The 21,624-nt window shown below is 40.6% G+C and overlaps 1 protein-coding gene across 17 annotated transcripts in view; it reads left to right on the forward strand.

The window, feature by feature from the left end:
- LOC110533412 (phosphatidylinositol-binding clathrin assembly protein) overlaps positions 1–13,108 on the forward strand; it is a 63,423-nt gene extending 50,315 nt beyond the window's left edge. For 15 of the 17 annotated variants that reach the window (XM_021617572.2, XM_021617573.2, XM_021617576.2 and 12 more), the window contains 4 exons: positions 1,721–1,780; positions 6,382–6,486; positions 7,456–7,559; positions 8,551–13,108. In XM_021617572.2, coding sequence (XP_021473247.2) covers positions 1,721–1,780; positions 6,382–6,486; positions 7,456–7,548 — 258 coding nt within the window. In that variant the 3' untranslated portion in view covers positions 7,549–7,559; positions 8,551–13,108. The remainder of the gene's footprint in view (positions 1–1,720; positions 1,781–6,381; positions 6,487–7,455; positions 7,560–8,550) is intronic. The other 2 variants (XM_021617579.2, XM_036989749.1) reach the window with 2 other exon arrangements.
- The last annotated feature ends 8,516 nt before the right edge of the window (positions 13,109–21,624 follow it).

Below are 21,624 nucleotides of genomic sequence, written 5' to 3' on the forward strand. Positions count from 1 at the left end.
CTTCTTCATGGTTTCAAAAAGGTTTTTGTAATTTATGCTTTCCCTGGTTTTTGTCATTTAATCTGTGCTTGAAATTCAATACTTGACTGAGGGACCATGCATGTGTGTGCACAGTGGCAAGAAAAAGTATGTGAACCCTTTGGAATTACCTGGATTTCTGCATACATTTGTTAGCAAATTTGATCTGATCTTCATGTAAGTCACAACAATAGATGAACATAGTGTGCTTAAACTAATAACACACAAATTATTGTATTTTTCTTGCCCGAATACACAATTTAAACATTCACAGTTTAGGTTGGAAAAAGTATGTGAACCCCTAGGCTAATGACTTCTCCAAAGCTAATTGGAGTCAGGAGTCAGCTAACCTGGAGTCAGGAGTCAGCTAACCTGGAGTCAGGAGTCAGCTAACCTGGAGTCAGGAGTCAGCTAACCTGGAGTCAGGAGTCAGCTAACCTGGAGTCAGGAGTCAGCTAACCTGGATTCAAATCAATGTGACGAGATTGGAGACGTTGGTTAGAGCTGCCTTGTCCTATTAAAAAAAACTCACAAAATGTGAGTTTGCTATTCACAAGAAGCATTGCCTGATGTGAACCATGCCTCGAACAAAAGAGATCTCAGAAGACCTAAGATTAAGAATTGTTGACATGTATAAAGCTGGAAAAGGTTACAAAAGTATCTCTAAAAGCCTTGATGTTCACCAGTCCACGGTAAGACAAATTGTCCATAAATGGAGAAAGTTCAGCAGTTGCTACTCTCCCTAGGAGTGGCCATCCTGCAAAGATGACTGCAAGAGCGTAGCACAGAATGCTCAATGAGGTTAAGAAGAATCCTAGAATGTCAGCTAAAGACTTAGAGAAATCTCTGCAACATGCTAACATCTCTTTTGACGAGTCTATGATACGTAAAACACTAAACAAGAATGGAAGACACCATGGAAGAAGCCACTGCTGTTCACTACACGTCTGAAGTTTTCAAAGGTGCACCTGGATGTTCCACAGCGCTACTGGCAAAATATTATGTGGACAGTTGAAACTACAGTTGAGTTGTTTGAAAGGAACACACAACACTATGTGGAGAGAAAAAAGGCACAGTACACCAACATAAAAACCTCATCCCTACTGTAAAGTATGGTGGAGGGAGCATCATGGTTTGGGGCTGCTTTGCTGCCTCAGGGCCTGGACTGCTTGCTATCATCAATGAAAAAATGAATTCTCAAGATTATCACAACATTTTGCAGGAGAATGTTAGGCGATCTGTCTGCCAATTGAAGCTCAACAGAAGTTGGGTGATGCAACAGGACAACGACCCAAAACACTGAAGTAAATCAACAACGGAATGGCTTCAACAGATGAAAATACGCCTTCTGGAGTAGCCCAGTCAGTTCTGACCTCAACCCGATTGAGATGCTGTGGCATGACCTCGAGAGCAGTTTACATACAGAGTGATTCCATATAATTTAACTTCGTTAAGCCAAATTAGACTTTGGAACTGATTTAGGCTTGCGTAAACCAAGGGGATGAAATCTTGTGTGACAACCATTTTAGTTAATACATTTTTATGGAGGGGGCCTAGACTTTATATAGGCACTGCCACTTAGGAGATGCTTTTATCCAAAGAGACTTGTAACTAGCATGTAACTGACTGCATATAAGATGACTAACTTTCTGTAAAAGTGTCCTGGTTCATTGAGTGATCATCTTTGCTTGTGTCATTTCAGGCACCATCTGTCATGGCCTTCCCTGCAACGACGCCGACGGGAATGATGGCATATGGAATGGTAAGTAGTTTGGGGGGGTTTATCTTTTCAATCTCATGAAGCCATGCCTCGGAACCCTTTTTATATATACAGTACCAGTCAAAAGTTTGGACACCTACTCATTCAAGGATTTTTATATTTTTTTAAATGTTAAAAAAAAAATGTTTGTCTGCATTGTAGAAGAATAGTGACAACATCAACACTATGAAATATCACATGGAATCATGCAGTAACCAAAAAAGTGTTCAACAAATCCAAATGTATTTTATATTTGAGATTCTTCAAAGTAGCCACCCATTGACTTGATGACATCTTTGCAAACCTTTGGCATTCTCTCAACCAGCTTCACCTGGAATGCTTTTCCAACAGTCTTGAAGGATTTCCCACATATGCTGAGAACTTGTTGGCTGCTTTTCCTTCACTCTGCAGTCCAACTCATCCCAAACCATCTCAATTGGGTTGAGGTCAGTTAATTGTGGAGGCCTGGTCATCTGATGCAGCACTCCTTCTTGGTCAAATAACCCTTACACAGCCTGGAGGTGAAAAACAAATGACAGTCCCACTACGCCATTCCATCTGGTTTGAGCTTATCGCTGCAGAATGCTGTGGTAGCCATACTGGTTAAGTGTGCCTTGAATTCTAAATAAGTCAGACAGTGTCACCAGAAAAGCACCATCACACATCCTAAATCAAATCAAATCAAATCAAATTTTATTTGTCACATACACATGGTTAGCAGATGTTAATGCGAGTGTAGCGAAATGCTTGTGCTTCTAGTTCCGACAATGCAGTAATAACAAGTAATCTAACTAACAATTCCAAAACTACTGTCTTGTACACAGTGTAAGGGGATAAAGAATGTGTACATAAGGATATATGAATGAGTGATGGTACAGAGCAGCATAGGCAAGATACAGTAGATGGTATTGAGTACAGTATGTACAAATGAGATGAGTATGTAAACAAAGTGGCATAGTTTAAAGTGGCTAGTGATACATGTATTACATAAGGATACAGTCGATGATATAGAGTACAGTATATATGTATGCATATGAGATGAATAATGTAGGGTAAGTAACATTATATAAGGTAGCATTGTTTAAAGTGGCTAGTGATATATTTACATCATTTCCCATCAATTCCCATTATTAAAGTGGCTGGAGTTGAGTCAGTGTCAGTGTGTTGGCAGCAGCCACTCAGTGTTAGTGGTGGCTGTTTAACAGTCTGATGGCCTTGAGATAGAAGCTGTTTTTCAGTCTCTCGGTCCCAGCTTTGATGCACCTGTACTGACCTCGCCTTCTTGATGATAGCGGGGTGAGCAGGCAGTGGCTCGGGTGGTTGTCCTTGATGATCTTTATGGCCTTCCTGTGACATCGGGTGGTGTAGGTGTCCTGGAGGGCAGGTAGTTTGCCCCCGGTGATGCGTTGTGCAGACCTCACTACCCTCTGGAGAGCCTTACGGTTGAGGGCAGTGCAGTTGCCATACCAGGCGGTGATACAGCCCGCCAGGATGCTCTCGATTGTGCATCTGTAGAAGTTTGTGAGTGCTTTTGGTGACAAGCCAAATTTCTTCAGCCTCCTGAGGTTGAAGAGGCGCTGCTGCGCCTTCTTCACGATGCTGTCTGTGTGAGTGGACCAATTCAGTTTGTCTGTGATGTGTATGCCGAGGAACTTAAAACTTGCTACCCTCTCCACTACTGTTCCATCGATGTGGATAGGGGGGTGTTCCCTCTGCATCCATGCTTCATGATGGGAACCACACATGCGGAGATCATCCGTTCACCTACTCTGCGTCTCACAAAGACACAGCGGTTGGAACCAAAAATCTAAAATTTGGACTCATTAGACCAAAGGATAGATTTCCACCTGCCTTATGTCCATTGCTCGTGTTTCTTGGCCCAAGCAAGTCTCTTCTTATTATTGATGTCCTTTAGTAGTGGTTTCTTTGCAGCAATTCGACCATGAAGGCCTGATTCACGCAGTTTCCTCTGAACAGTTGATGTTGAGCTGCGTCTGTTACTTGAACTCTGAAGCATATATTTGGGCTGCAATTTCTGAGTTACAGTTAACTCTAATGAATCCTCTGAATCCTCTTATCCTCTGCAGCAAATGTAACTCTGGGTCTTCCCTTCCTGTGGCGGTCCTTATGAGAGGCAGTTTCATCATAGCGTTTGATGGTTTTTGAGACTGCACTTGAAGGAACTTTAAAAGTTCTTGAAATGTTCTGGATTGACTGACCTTCATGTCTTAAAGTAATGATAGACTGCTTTTTCTCTTCGCTTATTTGAGCTGTTCTTGCCATAATATGGACTTGGTGTTTTACCAAATAGGGCTATCTTCTGTATACATACCACCCCTAACTGATTGGCTCAAACACATTAAGAAGGAAAGAAATTCCACAAAAAGGCACACCTGTTAATTGAAATGTATTCCAGGTGATTACCTTATGAAGCTGGTTAAGAGAATGCCAAGAGTGTGCAAAGCTGTCATCAAGGCAAAAGATGGCTACTTTGAAGAATCTCAAATATGAAATATATTTTTATTTGTATAACACTTTTTTTGGTTACTACATGATTCCACATGTGTTATTTCATAGTTTTGATGTCTTCACTATTATACTACAATGTAGAAAATAGTACAAATAAAGAAAAACCCTGGAATGAGTAGGTGTATCAACTTTTGACTGGTACTGTATATCTAACATTATTTTTTACACGTTCTGAGAATGTTGCACCATACTGTAGGAGACCTTTTTGGAGCTTTGTGAGTACCACATTCAGTACATTAATTGATGTTGTTTACATCTCTAAGCCTTCTGTTTGTCAGAAAGAAATTATCATTCCCCTTTCTTTGAACCAATGACAATTGTTGTTTGCTAGGTTGACTTCTGCAAAAAAAAAGAAATCCTTTAACACTGGTTCACTCCAGGTTCCGGGTTCATAAAGCGTATCATAGTAGGATCAATTTAGCCTTTTTAGATTATAATGAATGGACCGAGGGGGCCTGAACCTGTATCAGCACTCCTTCTTATAGACACTTTATGAATACAGGCCTTTCCAATGCAAAGGTGACCATTCCTGTGCTTTTAAAGAAGCTAAAAGGCCAAGTCCTTACAATAATTAAAATGTACTATTTCACCAGCATAATACTGCAGTAGCACAGATTTGGTTGACTTCCAGTGTAGGGCTGGCACAATTAATGTATAATCGTATAACCGAAATTCCATGACCATCAGAGCCCAACTCTAGTGATGTGTTGATGAGTTGGTGGTGGTGAGAGAGCTGGTGTTCTTGTCAGCGGCGGTGATGTTGTGGGTGGTTAAAGAGCTGCTTAGAGCTACAGACCAAAGTGCCACTCCACTGTGTCCGTTATGATTGATGTATTGTAACAGGCCCACAATGTGGTTACTACAGTCTGATTTGGATATACATTTGGCTGTTTACGCTGCAAAATATTTGTAAGTTGTCCCTTTTTTGGGTTTAGAAGAAGTGACTGCTAAATGCTAACTCCCATTCGTATATGCTTGTGGCAAAGCTAGCACTTGGAAATCGGTGGTGATAGTCAGTCATTTTTAACTGTAATGCAGTTGATTAAGATCACATGAACATATATTGGGGTTGACATCCTTACAAGCATTATACTTTGATTTTTACCTCAACATAGTGTAAAATACACATATAAACAATAACCTAACTAGGCAAATTTTGCTTGGGGGGGCAACAAGGAGGTTCGGGATCTTTCCCCCACCGTTTCCATTGCAGTTCCATTGTTTTGGTCGGGTTTGATTGACCTCTTTACCGCATGTATACCATAGAATAAATAGAACAGGCGTCCACATTCAAGGCAATTATGGAATAACGGCCATAGGTGCAAATCAGGAAGTAAAACAGGAAGTGTACCCATCAATATGTGCTGTGATTTGTTGATTCAACTCAACTGATATTGCAAAAAATATTCCGTTGCATGAGCCACATCATTTGAATGAACATTCCTACATTACCATGGAAATAATTGCATTTCAATACCAGGTAGCCATTGTGAGTGTACCCATGATTTTACCAGTCAAATTGCCAGGGATAGAGGTTTCTAAGCCATTGTTTTTTCATTATATTTCTATGGGGAATACCTTTTATGTTTTTAATCAGTGTTTGTTTGGCTTTTGAAGCATGTAACACCCGGACCAATTTGTGGCAGTGTATTGCACAGTATAGTGTAAACTATGGTCTCGTTAATTTCTACATCCATAGACGAGCCAAAGGGTTCATGACGAATCAAATGGAAAAGTGACAGATGTCTTGTAATGATTGACAATGCCATGCATCACAAGATGGGCTGATTCAGCTGTAGTGGTTAACTTTTACTGCCCAATGCTTGTCTCATTAAGGAGCTACTGTATATTTGAACTACAGTTAATTAGTCACCAGAGTGAAATCAGCCGAGGAACTTAAACTATTTTGTTCTGTTCAAATTCCACTGCACTTGAGAAATCGTACTACTACATAACCCGTCATGTCTCACTGGAATAACACAAGCAGTTATGTCAGAATGATGGCCATTTCTTCAGCAGGATGTCATTTTGATTTTCACAATTTTAATTTTGTTTGCTTGTTTCTCTTTCTTCAGCCTCCCCAGATGGGTTCCATGGCCATGATAAACCAACCCACCATGATGTACAGCCAACCGGTTGTGAGGCCGGCCAACCCCTTTGGCCCGGCCCCAGGAGCACAGGTACAGGTGCTCTCCATTCTACTCCCTTCCCCAGGAGCTTTCATCTGAACGGATGCCAAGGAGTAGGGTGAAGTTGCCCTCTAGACACTGATCTTGGATCAGTTTAGAATTTCCCCCACTAATGGCTATGGCTAGGAATGGGTGAGGGGAAGCTGATCATAGATCTGTACATAGGGGAAATTTCACCCTGGAGCAGATCCCAAATCTTCTTGCTTTCTGAGGAGAGGTGCCTGGCTAAATTGTCCACGTCCTTGAACTAGTATCTATCAGAATGGGGTCAATCCATTTAAATTCGGCAAGTTTATTTAAATTTAATTCCAAAATTGGATTTGATCTCTGCTATCTAAGTCTGATTCTGTGGCCAAATTAACTCCCACTGAGGTGGTCTGCCTGTTGTATGTATGGAAAAATCTGTCAGCAGGAAGCATCCAGCACCACAACCCATTCTCCATAAAAGTGGTATTGGAATACACACATAGGTATTCCATATATCACTGTTAAATGATGTAATGTGGCATAAAGATTCCTTTCCGGAGGGCAATTGGAATTCTGTGTTTTGGGACTTCTATTCAGAATGCGCTTCCACATTCACCCTCATGCCATTTCAGTGATGTTGTGAAAATGTATGCATGCACTCACTACTGTAAGTCTCTATGGATATGTACACCCTCATCCCTGTCATCTCTTCAGTAGGCTCTAAATCAGAATGGTAGCAACCTTAGGAGAATATATTTTGGGGAAGCAGGGTATCTTTTCTGACACGATACTCTGATCTGCTGTCCTCATGTCAAGAGTTGTAAGGTTTTACCTCCACACTGAACATGTTAGGCAGCTACACTCTGGACCTGACCTTGTTCTCTCCATTCTACTCCCTTCATATCTGTAGCTAGGTTTTCCCCTCCTCCCATTTCTTTTTCCCTCTTTAGCTGTTCCTCCATTCCCCTGACCCTGTCATTCTCTCTGAACTAGTCCTCGGCAGCTTCTAGTCCCTCCAGTCAGAGTCCTCTCAGAGCACCAGGAAAGGACCCTTTTGCCCAGCTCTCTCTCAAGGATTTCTTGTAGAACATCTTTAGGTACATGTCCTGTGTGCGTCTTGGCGTGTGTGCTGCATGCTCATATCTGCAAACTTTTGCTCCGCTTGTCGTGTACACAGTGAGTTTGTTGATTTATTTGTGTTTCAAAAACTAACACTGGCTCAGTCATTCCCTTTATAGTCACTCAACCACCTGTAAGATGCCTTGCATGTCTGCACGGAAGTCTGACCGAGACTGCGAAACAACACTTTTCAAAAAGTACATTGGTCCATGTGACATTTTGACAGTGTAATAAAAGTAGTACTGTTATTAAACCATGTCTATCACTTGACTAACCTTTGAGACATTTCTTTTAAAACACAGCCCAATTTGGTTTGCATCAAATATCAAATCAACATTTGCATAAATTATGTTGTGGAAGTTGACTGTTAAATGCCACTGTTTAAAAAAAAAATGAACACAGTTAATTAAGTCAAATGTAGACTGCTAAATATGTTGATTATTTTCTCCAGAGTGGACTGGAGCCCTATATGTATGTTTATCATGCTGCAATTTACATTTTTTGTTTGCATACATCATATTTGCATCAAATTAAATCTAAATGAGGCCAGAATTCAATAGATTGTTCTGCACTGCAATTTCAGGTGTGTTGGATTTGGCCAGCAGTATGTCCTGGATGGAGGGCATTTTGGATTCAAGAATAGTCAGTCCTGTTGTATGCCGGGGGACCGCTCAACAGGTCATGACACGGGACTGGGGATTCCTGAATCAGTGTCAATGCCCTCCATTATGGACACTGCTGTGCAAATCAAACACACAGCTGAGAACACCTGTGTAAAAAAATTCATTAAAAAACACAATCAAATTATTTTTTTATTGTATTCTGGCCTATGTTTGTGAAAGAGTTTGATTTGTTATCAAGGAAAGCAAGGAGTATGAATGTTTGGCATAATAATTTTCTAAAACAAATGCTTTGAATGATAACCCGTCTTAGTGACTGTATTCAGCATGACCTTTCTTTCTCTCTCAGATGCAGTTCATGTAACCTGAAAGGGAGGCTTTTGTCCTCTGAAGGCAAACCAAGAAGCAGCTAAACTTTCACTTTCAAGTAAAATTCTGTTTTTACTCATCGTTGAGAATATCAGCCCAAATAAGAAAGGACTTGAAGGAATCAAGGGGAGGAAGCCATGTCCAAGACGTGTCAAGTATACATAGGACAAGGATCCCATTTTGTAATTTGTCTTATGAGAAAGTATGTGACCCCTCTACAGGGATCACTCATCCCATTTGTCTTCTGTAAAAGATAAACATGGGTGTGGAAAGGGAGATAATTTGACTTTGCTGTTATGTATAAAAATAGTGGGTTATCACACACAGCTTGATGTTCTTGGGGTGAGGACGTGGGTTCAAGTGGGACGAGTGGAAGAATTGCTTGATCTGATCATCAATCGTGCATTATCTAATTTAACCATCACTGATTAGTAACGCTAACCTCTGTTTTATACCATGATTTCAATATTTTTTTCTTTCAAAAAAGTTATTACATTTGCAGTAGACATTCCTTGTGTATTGTTAGTATTTATTTATAATTACCCATGGAGGAAATGGGGTGTGTGGGGGGGGGGGGGATAAAAATAATGTCATTGAACTCTTCCTTGTGGGAGGTATTCAGGTTTATACATGGTTATGATTGATTGTATGATTGGAGTTTGAGAGTGAGAGTAAAAAATAGTTAATATAAAGATGAAAAAATGTAACTCACTGTCAACAGACAGTTTAGCTCTAATCACTGAACTGGCATAATGTCAAGCACAGTTCTTTGTGGCTCAAAGTTACAACCCTCCATGTGTAAGGGGTGATATGGACGTCAAACAAGGGTATTCATTCAATACAGTCAATTCTGTGAGCTAGGGTATTTTTTCTTTTTTTGCAAGGGAACATTTTCACGCACTAGCAAAGCACTACATTTGTGATTCGGCGGCATTGAGATGGATCCGCATTTCTGCTTTACGCTTGGCATGTTGTTTATTTTACATGGCTGCCTTTCCAACCTGAATGTGCAGTGTGTCCTTCAGGCTCGGGGCCATCTTTACATAGACCGGCACTGGGATTGGGGGAAAGAGGGAGGTGATCTTCACAGGAGGCAGGGGGAAAAGTCGTGATTGTGTCACTGGAAGGTCAGTTCTGTGTAAGTGGCAGACCTGGGTTCAGCTACTATTGGACATCTTTTAAATACTTTGTTTGCTTTAGCCTGTCTAGAGTGCCAGATATGCTGTGTTAGCAGTTTTGGGACGATTCAATTGGTCCATTAAGCCAGACGAGCTCAATCAAGCACAGAAAGTGTGAAATTAGTATTTGATCCCATGTCTGGTAAGTGGGCAGAAGGGTCCAGTTAAGCAGGGAGAAATGGAACACTGTTGATCGGTGCTTTGTGTGTGTGTGTGTATATAGAAGAGAGCCTATCCCATGATGGAAAGGATATGTGCAGGATGGTCAGAACCTGAAGGTTATTCTATTCATCAAATATTTACTGCATTGTCCCTGCAGAGTATATTTTTGTTTATATTAAATATAAAAAAATTGTTGTATGCAGACTTTTGGTTGATTTTCCAATAAAGTGCAGTTTCCAGTGGGTTTTATTTTAATTCTTTCTTTTTTTTTCTCCACATAGTATTTTGCCCCAGTTTCTTGAGTTTGTGTGGGTGTATGTGAATGGATGATGAATAATAATTCATTGTAATCCACTGTATTACATACAGGTCATGACACGAGTGGCCAAATGAGGTAGATGGGTTTTATATGAGGGAGACTAATAAATTGCTCTAATTCCCCCCAGGTTATAACCAGGGCAGATTTAACCCTGTGAAGCATCATGTGGCATATTTGTTTAAGAAAGCATTCCCGGATCCTTGCTTTGTAGTTTCATTGCATGTTTAATGGGAATACATGTCTCTGATGCCAACATGAGGCCAATGCTAGATTTACAAAAGTGTGTGTGTGTATCCATGCTTTGGCCTGGCTACTTGAACCTCTTGTGGATGATAGGTAGCTGGCAGGTAGCCGGTAGCGGAAGGTAGCCTGGGCCAGTAACTGAAAGGTTGCTAGATCGAATCCCTGAGCTGACAAGGTCAAATCTGTTGTTCTGCCCCTGAACAAGGCAGTTAACCCACTGTTCCTAGGCCGTCATTGTAAATAAGAATTTGTTCTTAACTGACTTGCCTAGTTAAATAAAGGTTCATAAATAAATTAAATGATGTGGGCAGTTGGGGGCTAGTTCTCAGGAGCCTGGAGCATCCCTGGGGCTGAGAAGGAGCTTTCGGAGCCGGGGTCTTGGATAGGGAAGGGCCCACCACACTCGGCTTCTGCTCCAGAGGTCCCAGGTGCATGTATCCCTGCTGGACAGCACCAAGTGGGGAGGGAGAAAGAAGGGGAGAAGTAGTCCCATATAAGAGATGCATCCTGTTTGGCCTGAGATTTCCCATCGCAACAAGGAAAGACATTGTTACTCTCAGATTGCTACTCTTTCCCGATTGTGTCCACTGCCAAATGGAAGTGGCACAGAGGCAATCCCTAAGGCTCTCCCTCCACCCGTCCCTCCCTTCACTCTCCATAGCCTCTGTGCCTTGGACTTTTTATGGGGGGGAGGATTCAATAAAGAGCTGAATGTCTGATTCAATACCTTCTGAGTCTAAAATGAATGGCATATTTGTTAAAGGATAGCCAAGTTCTATGTCACATTCATGACTTTGTTTTAGCACCATACTGAAATCATGTTCTCGTCAATACTGTGGTAAAATGAAATTCCCAAATGAAGTGTTATCACAAGTGAATCAGGAGTGATTTTTAACCATTATTTAACTAGGCAAGTCAGTTAAGAACAAATTCTTATTTACAATGACGGCCTACCCTGACCAAACCCTCATGAAGCTGGGCCAATTGTGCGCCGCCCTATGGGACTCCCGATCACGACCGGTTGTGATACAGCTTGGGATTAAACCCAGGTCTGTAGTGATGCCTCGAGCACCGCGATGCAGTGCCTTAGACCGCTGCTTCACTCGGTCCCCCAACCCAATTTAGCAGCACGCATAAGGAACACCCAACCCAAACAACAAAGTAATCTTTAGCTTGTGCTGCCCCTCAGCTGAGGCTGACCTATATATCCATAGACAGATGACACTGGAGGCTGCCAGCACAGCTTTATATTTCTATTGGACTTTGGCTACTAAGAAAATGGAGGAAAAGCAAGTAGAGGAAACCATATGATTATTGAGATACGCCCATAGTCTAGACATCAATTATAATTTGACTCCAGTTGATGTGTTGAACACAAGAATGGCCCGAGGAGGACCTAATGGGGTCTTGCCTGCAGGTGGGTCTGGCTGCCGTAGAGTAGCACACTGAGGTCCTCTGTTGGCCCGTGGGATGCCTCGCTGCAGCTGCCGCTCCTTTCATCCCTCTCCAGCTCTTTGGCCTGCTTCTGAGACCGCTATGCTTCCGTTGCTGGGTGGAAGGGAGATACGGGGCTGTTGCTTACCCTGTCTGGTGGGAACCATGAAAATCATTAGAAATGGGGAGGAGGGAGGGGGTTCAAATTACATTAATTATTGACTGAAAAAAAAGCCCGTACAGTACCCAACATGGAGAAAAAAATGTTTAGAGTTTCGGTGTCGAAAATAATTAGAAGCTCAGTAAATGAAAGCACAATTTTCCAAGAGAGGAACGTACTGGTGGTAGCCATTGTTGGTTTAAGTTTTTATCTTGAGTTTAGCTGAGAGGTCATGCTGTCTCCGAGGGAAATGAGTGTTGCCAAATAGTCTTGGGAAGGGTGGTGTGACTCAGTGGCTTCCCGTTCCCACACTGGTGCCCACTTATGGTCAGATTGGTTAGTAAAACAATCATAGGACAATTGTCGTCGTCATTTTTTTTTACGTTTAATCGTGGATCAAAAATTATCAGGTATATTTCTGTTTGCCCATCCGCTATGCTTCCCATTTCAAATGTGAAATTGTGCATTGATCATTATCAATATTCATATTATTTTTTCAGACGATTGTGATCATTTAAATTTGTATCATCTGGGCACTACTCCACAGATGAAGTTGCAATATCAGATGATAAAGAAACTTGTAAGTGTATTTCAGAAAGGCTAACATATTTATATTTATGCTATATGCTTGTCAAGACAGTGGCAGCAACTGTTGCACAGACAAACTCCAAAAGTCACAAGGAGTCACTACTCTGTCCCTCTTGTGCTCTTCCCTTCTTCGAGTCAAGGAGCAACACTACTGGCATCATTGGACAAATGTCATCACTTATAGCAACAACAAAAAAATATTGTATAATTTCAATTGGAAAGACATCCTAAATCGAGCCGAGAGTGATCATTGCAGTGCCATCCCAGCATTGGTTCGCCTGCTAAACAGTTAAAGATAGCTTTGTTTTGTATATTAACTGTGTTTTGTTAACTTGTAATAATTCATATTTAATTATTTCATTGTAACTGGTACTTTTAGTTCAGATTTTTGTTGCCATTTGTACAAGGATTTGTCAAATAATAATAAAATATAAAAAACATTGTCATCCCCTGATGGTGGACCAAGCAGAGCGTTCTTCTTTATGATGGTCTCCTGTTCTGTGGAGTCAGAGGGTACCAGTCCTTCCGCTTGAGTCAGGAAGACGTTTCTGTGGACAGGACAGCAGAGAGATGAGTGAGACCACAGGTGGAAAGCAAGGAGAGCGCTGTTTTACCACAGGTGAGTGTATGAATAGTATAGCATTGCATAGAATTGATTGCCTGGTCCCAGATCAGTTTGGGCTGTCTTGCCTAAAAATGGCATGACATTGACCACAGGAGTTGGCTATACAAAACAAAACTGATCTGGGACCAGGCTATCCAGTTTCAGTCTAACATGACATGTCATGTCACACAATGTGACAGACAGTGAAAAGATAGAGATAGTAGCCTATCCCTTAATGCTGCCAATACATCAGGACATATGGCCATCTATCTGAATGTGGGTGAATAGTTGTGTTGAGATTTGCAGGTCGTCCAGGCAATGCTCAAACAGTTGACTCGTGCCCAAGGTTCTCCTCCAGTTTCCATAATGGAAACATAATTCCATAATGTATACCTCTCTTGTGTAAATGGCAAGCTGTTGGCTATTCCAGAAAACAGGACTATTATATTTGCCAGCTAACTTTTATAAACAGCCACATATAACTGATAAATGATTTTCTGGTTCATAAAAAAAAATATTGTATATTTGTTGTTGATGTTCAGTTAATAATACCTTATTTTAAATCTATATTTACCAAAAACAAAGTTATTTTGGACAGTTAGCTGTCTGCCCCTGAGCAAGGTAATTAACCCACTGTCCCCCGGGCGCCGATGACGTCAATGACGATTAAGGCAGCTCCTGCACCTCTCTGATTTCTGCACCACTCTGATAAATGTGGAAGACACATTTCAGTTGTACAACTGACTAGGTATCTTCCATTCCTCTGGACAGCTGACTTCAGCGTGCAGCTCTTTCACACACACAGGGACAAACAATTTACATATTAATTTTGTAACATTCATGTTACATTAATATTGCACATTCATTACACATTATTGGGAAATGTAATATTCTAGGTTGGGAGCAACGGTGAATGGTCAAAAACAGTTATTGACAGGACGCTTGATGATTGTTATAATATCCTACTGCAGAGCCTAGTAGAGGCTTCCTGCCAGGTCTTTCTCCTGTCTGCAGACCAGCTCCAAGTTCTGCTTCAGAGGTTTCTCCATCAGCTCTCTGTTTACCACCTCTCTCTGCTCCTGCTTCCTTTCCTGTTCCTTAGCCTGCTTCCATAATACCTTGATTTAGGAAATGGAAAATGAGTACAGACCATGTGAATTCACATTTGCAAATCTTCACTTTTTTTTGCCTCGAGTTGACTGACCTAGAACTCTTGCATTTCCTTTCTCTTCGCTTGGAGTCTAAATACCACACAAAGTCATAGTCTGGGAATGTGTGGTTGGAGTCGATGTCATTTTCTGGTTCTCAAAACCTCTAGCTCTATGTAGCCAGAGCCTTCATTTATCTGTCTATTTCTAAGACAAATACTCTGTATCTAGCTAGCTAGAGTTAACACACCTTGTGCATTTCTGAAGCATTATTTTCTATTACAGTTGAAGTCTGAAGTTTACATACACTTAGGTTGGAATCATTAAAACTTGTTTTTCAACCACTCCACAAATTTCTAGTTAACAAACCATAGTTTTGGCAAGTCGGTTAGGATATCTACTTTGTGCATGACACAAGTCATTTTTCCAACAATTGTTTACAGAAAATAATTACAGATTATTTCACTTATAATTCACTGTATCACAATTCCAGTGGGTCAGAAGTTTACATACACTAAGTTGGCTTTAGAAACTTCTGATAGGCTAATTGACATCATTTGAGTCAATTGGAGGTGTACCCGTGGATGTTTTTCAAGGCCTACCTTCAAACTCAGTGCCTCTTTGCTTGGCATCATAGGAAAATCAAAAGAAATCAGCCAAGAAATCAGCCAGACCGCCAGTCTGGTTCATCCTTAGGAGCAATTTCCAAATGCCTGTAAGTACCACGTTTATCTGTACAAACAATAGTACGCAAGTATAAACACCATGGGACCACTCAGCCATCATACTGCTCAGGAAGGAGAAGCGTTTTGTCTCGTAGAGATTAATGTACTTTGGTGCGATAAGTGCAAATCAATCCCAGAACAACAGCAAAGAACCTTGTGAAGATGCTGGAGGAAAAAATAATCTATATCCACAGTAAAACGAGTCCTATATCATCATAACCTGAAAGGCCGCTCAGCAAGGAAGAAGCCACTGCTCCAAAACCGCCATAGAAAATCCAGACGAAGGTTTGCAACTGCACATGGGGACAAAGATCGGACTTTTTGGAGAAATATCCTCTGGTCTGATGAAACAAAAATAGAACTGTTTGGCCATATTGACCATTATTATGTTTGGAGGAAAAGGGGGGATTCTTGCAAGCCGAAGAACACCATCCCAACTATGAAGCACGGGGGTGGCAGCATCATGTTGTGGGGGTGCTTTGCTGCAGGAGGTACTGGTGCACTTCACAAAATTGAAGGCATCATGAGGAAGGGGAAATTATGTAGATATATTGAAGCAACATCTCAAGACATCAGTCAGGAAGTCAAAGCTTGGTCGCAAATGGGTCTTCCAAATGGACAATGACCCCAAGCATACTTCCAAAGTTGTGGCAAAATGGCTTAAGGACAACAAAGTCAAGGTATTGGAGTGGCCATCACAAAGTCCTGACCTCAATCCTGTAGAAAATTTGTGGGCAGAACTGAAAAAACGTGTGCGAGCAAGGAGGCCTACAAACCTGACGCAGTTACACCAGCTCTGTCAGGAGGAATGGGCCAAAATTCACCCAATTTATTGTGGGAAGCTTGTGGAAGGCTACCTGACACATTTGACCCAAGATAAACAATTTAAAGGCAATGCTACCAAATACTAATTGAGTGAATGTAAACTTCTTACCCACTGGGAACATGATGAAAGAATTAAAAGCTGAAACATATCATTATCTCTATTATTCTGACATTTCACATTCTTAAAATAAAGTGGTGATCCTAACTGACCTAAAACAGAGAATTTTTACTAGGATTAAATGTCAGTAATTGTGAAAAACTGAGTTTAAATGTATTTGGCTAAGGTGTATGTAAGCTTCCGACTTCAACTGTAGCTAATGGATCATAAAAAATAAGGCTTTAAATGTAGGGATTTTCAATTCAGATCGCAGCTAGCCAGGGTTGGGGAGTAACGGAGTACATGTAATCATGTAAGGGGTTGCAAAAAAAACGGTAGCTGTATAATCCGTTACGTTACCAGCAAATAAATACAATCGCATTACAGATACTTTTGAAAAATGAGATGATTACTTCGAGTATTAATTTTAAATTCAGAAAGGATGTTTGCAAAAAAAAATATTTGACACTTCTCTGTTTTCTCAATGACATTCAAATCAGCTTTGAAAAAGGCGCAAGTTTAAATTGATTCCACCTGAACGAGTCTGACCACAAGTCAGGGACCAATATGATGACACACTAAATGTGTTTGATGGATCGGGGGAAAGAGCAGGAATAGGCTTTTGTAGGCTACAGTCCAAGCTATGTCTTCCAATGGTGTGACTGCTGTCGGCATCCAAAGATTATCCAATTTGAATAAACGCTTGGTGGTAAGGATGACAGCAGTGGTGTAGTCTACGGTGATACGGATATAACTTATTATTGATATCTACATAGCGCATTGATGTGAATCACACTGCTGCGCTCTCATTTAGTTATTTGCGCCTTACGGATTGTGGTTGTTGTGGATGGCTGTTCACAAATCTAAGTGAGTATTTGAACTATTATTGAATAGTTTAATTCAAAAAGTTGAATCTACCTATCAGTCATAGTTTTTCTAACCAGTGGACAGCCAGTGAAAAATGCGCTCTTGCAACAGCTGCATAGAGCTGATCCCAGTCTATGGAATAAAAGCCCCACTTTTATTGCTCAATCTAATTCATGCTGATAAAAAAAAATAGTCCTGATGGACACGTGCTAAAACTCGCAAACTTTTGATAGACTTAAAGGGGCAATCTGTAGTTGCTACATCCATTTTTGGATGTATACATAAATTCTATGTATTAATGTAAATATCTAATTTAATCATATTATTGTACGTAGTAGAAAACGATGGGTTAGATAGAAGCCTACATAACCAACCCATAAAGTAAAATGTAACGTCCATATATTGCCAGCTATGTCATCTTTAACATGGATTTATCCTTCAATAGATGTCATTCAATTGGTAAGGTACATTTTTGTCTTCTTCTAATGCCTCTTAAGGGGAAAGTAATCTAAAAGTAACTGAATGTAATCAGATTATGTTACTGAGTTCGGGTAATCCAAAAATTATGTTACTGATTACAATTTTGGGCAGGTAACTAGTAACTGTAACAGATTACATTTAGAAAGTAATCTACCCAACCATGCAGCTAGCTTGGTAAATGGACATAAGCATAGCCTCGGGAAGTAGGGGTGCTGAAAAATCAGAATAAAAAAATATTGAACAAATATTTTTCACTAAAGCAATACACTGGGCCTTTAGTAGTTCTGTATTAGCGGGCGATATAGTGTCTGCATCGCCACCTCCTCCCCTCAGCCAAATGTTAATTAACAGAGTTAGATTTAGCTAGCCTTAAGGCAATCTTTCTCTACAAATATGCTGATAAGGTCGCATCTTTTCTTATTCAACTAGTGAGGGATGGACTTGAACCAGGGTCGACCCTCCTTTACAGCCACTAACCCTCCACCCCAAAACCTTAGCCTACATTTGACCTGTTATGCCAATAGGTCCTGACCTGTTAATTTATGCCCCTATCAATTCTAGGTTTCCCATCACACGAGTAAGAATATACCGGTTGAAGTACAATACCTGGCCAAGTACTGTAGCAGGCGCCAAGCTGTGTTTCCTGGAAAACCTTGTTCAAATCAAATAACATGTCATTAGTAACATGCACCGAATACAACAGGTGTAGACTTTACAGTCAAATGCTTACTTACGAGCCCCAACCAACAATGCAGTTTAAAAAAATATGAGTAATAATAAGAAATAAAAGTAACAAGTCACTTTGTTGGTTACTGCATGATCCCATATGTGTTATTTCATAGTTCTGATGTTTTCACTAATATTCTACAATGTAGAAAATAAATAAAAACCCTTTAATGAGTAGGTGTGTCCTGACTTTTCACTGGTACTCTACATGATTACATTGCATGTTCAATAAATCAGTAATTATTATTCAACATTGTCACCTGGGATTTTAATTTACAGCTTCTCTGATCACAGTACTCTGATCTACCTGCTTTGCCACCATATCTGTGTAAGGTATCAGTTAATCTGACTATTTTCTCATCATTGATGTGATTTACTTATTTCAACAATTTAAGGGCCTTCTGTATAATGTTTGTAGGGCATATTAACCTGTTTTAATGATTCTCTTGAAACATTATGATCAATAAAATATTTTCGGTCCTTTACTTTTAACAGAGCAGAGATTTACTTGTAAAGTGCATTCACACCCATTGCTTACACCTATCAAGTTGTTTCAGACCTACACAAGTGTCTAGGGAGAAGGGTTTAGGGTTTCTTCTGGACAGGGCTTAACTATACTGGCCCAATAAGCACATACCCTGGAAATATCCTTCATTGGGACAGCGATAAGGGTGCTTGTAGTTGGTGCTGGCGGCCTGGATTCAAGACCTGGCAGTCACTCTACTGTCGCATTCATAGCAATGTACGTTAATGTCATTATTTGGCAACAGTTATAACACCCTTATCTGATCTAATTCAAATTAATTTCTCATTGAAAGATGGGAATCTGTAGGATTACCCCTTTAGCACGAATTATGACCACATTTCCACTAACTCTGATATGTTATCAGTATTGATTCATTCAATATAGCTGAGCATCTCTCGATTGTCTTCTTGAAATCCACACCACATACCATGTATATTATTCATTTAAAAGTAAAAAAAATGGATGTAGCAACTGCAGATTGGAGATTTAACATATTGTGATTTCTGTGATTTGTCCTAAGTGATTCTGTTGCAATTTGTCTGTTTTTCCACATTAAAACTTGGAGATGGAACTGTGTTGTGTATTGTTTTGGTATACCTGGCATCATCATTGTTTAAATGGAAAATGTGAGAAAGTACAGACATGGTACTGTAAATATACACATTTCTGGGACATGTTTCAGCAGCATATTAGGAATGTTACAGACAGAAATGCAAGGTGGTTTTATTTTGCCCCCCAAGTTTTCTTTTGTTTTTTTATTGTTGAACATGAAATACTGGGCCTCCCGGATGGCGCTGTACTGCAGCGCCAGCTGTGCCACCAGAGACTCTTGGTTCGCGCCCAGGCTGTCGTAACCGGCCGCGACCGGGAGAACCGTGGGGCGATGCACAATTGGCCTAGCGTCGTTAGGGAGGGTTTGGCCGGTAGGGATATCCTTGTCTCATTGCGCACCAGCGCCTCCTGTGGCAGGCCGGGCGCAGTGCATGCTAACCAAGGTTAGCGGTGTGTTACCTCTGACACATTGGTGCGGCTGGCTTCCGGGTTGGATGCGCGCTGTGTTAAGAAGCAGTGCGGCTTGGTGGGGTTGTGTATCGGAGGATGCATGACTTTCAGCCTTTGTCTCTCCCGAGCCCGTACGGGAGTTGTAGCGATGAGACAAGATAGTAGCTACTAACAATTGGATACCACGAAATTGGGGAGAAAAAGGGGTAAAATTACATTTAAAAAAAAAAGAACATGAAATTCTGTAAAAACACCAGGAAATCAGCTTAAGTCATTTTAATTTTGGAAATTTGTTCCCAATATTCCCACGCATAATTTAGAGACACGTGATTGTCTACAAATGTAAGCAAAGTTTGAAATTATTATGTTTTAGTAATATGTCTGTTTTGGCTTCTTGCGGCTAATTTACAAATGATTTGGAATTACGTCCCGGCCCCCCAATCATCCGCTCAAGAAAAGATTGGCTTGTGGCTGAATCTAATTTATGATTCCTGCTCTAGGGAATGTGCTTATTGGGCCAGTATAGTTAGGCCATGTCCAGAAGAAACCCTACTGTAGGGGGTGTGTACTGGCAGCAGAGAAGTCAGGCGCAGGAGAGCAAAAACTGATTTACAACGGCTCAGTTTAATAAACAAAAACCACAGTAAACAGAACAATAAATCAATGGTAAACAAAACCCGTTACACACCAGCATAACGTGCACAAGCACTACAATAAACAATTCCAGACAAGGACATGGGGGGAACAGAGCGTTAAATTCACAACATGTAATGATGGAATTGAAACCAGGTGTGTGGGAAGACAAGACAAAACAAATGGAAAATTAAAGGTGGATCTGCGATGGTTAGAAGACCGGTGACGTCGACCACCGAACGCCGCACGATTAAGGAGAGGGACTGACTTCGGCAGAAGTCGTGACACCTACCCCCTCCACGGGTGCAGATCTGAAACAATTTGATAGGTGTAAGCAATACGGGGAATGCACTTTGAAGTAAATCTCAGCTCTGTTAAAAGTACACTGAATGTTTTTTTCTCCATTAATTATAGTGATTCAGAAGTATCATTAAAACAGGTTAATATGCCCCACCAAGATTAGACAACTATGCAGATAGCCCTTCAATTTTTGAAACAAGTCAATAAAATCGATGATGAGAGAATAGTCAAATTAACAGATAACTGACACAGACATGGTGGCATAGCAGGAATATCTAAATGCTGTGAACCAAGAGGTTGTGAGTTCATATTCTAGGTGAAGATATGTTGAATAATAATTACTGTATAAATGAACATGCACTGTGTGTGAGTATCACTAACCTTGCCAACTGACAAAAGAGCTGTGAATGGATCAGTGGCTCACCAATAAGGACCTTGATGGGCTTGGCAACAATAACAGGGTGTGATGTGTCTTTCTTTTTTGGAGAACGTTTCTTTGGGACCATCAGGTGAAGTCCTGACAACTGATATACACAGAAATGTTCTTGCAACATTCCAATTAAATGTGTCTAGAACATGAATATCTTATATTCTGAGCAAGTGGCAACCATGTTGTGTGCATATTTGGTGGGAAGTTGATGGAATATTCTCCTAAAGCTGGACACATTGTATTTATTTTTTAAATCAAATTTGACATTATGAGGTATTGTATATAGGCCAGTGACAAAAATAAATACATATATTGAATCCATTTTGAATTCAGGCTGTAACAGAACAAAATGTGGAAAAGGTAAAGGGGTGTGAATGCTTCCTGAATGTTCCACTAACTAACGGAAAACTGGACACTCAAACATTAGGGGAACATTACGGGTAACATTATAAACCCGTTCTCTTTCCCTATGATTGTTAGCTGGTAGAGCAGCACATTACATTTCGGATAAAGTAGAAAGGCAAGGTGTATGTATGTATGTACAGTATGTATGTATGTATTCCGTTATTTCTCCCCCCAAAAAACTCTACATTCCCATGCACACACA

This window comes from Oncorhynchus mykiss, chromosome 10, assembly GCF_013265735.2.
Source record: "Oncorhynchus mykiss isolate Arlee chromosome 10, USDA_OmykA_1.1, whole genome shotgun sequence".
NCBI classification, from domain to species: Eukaryota; Metazoa; Chordata; class Actinopteri; order Salmoniformes; family Salmonidae; genus Oncorhynchus; species Oncorhynchus mykiss.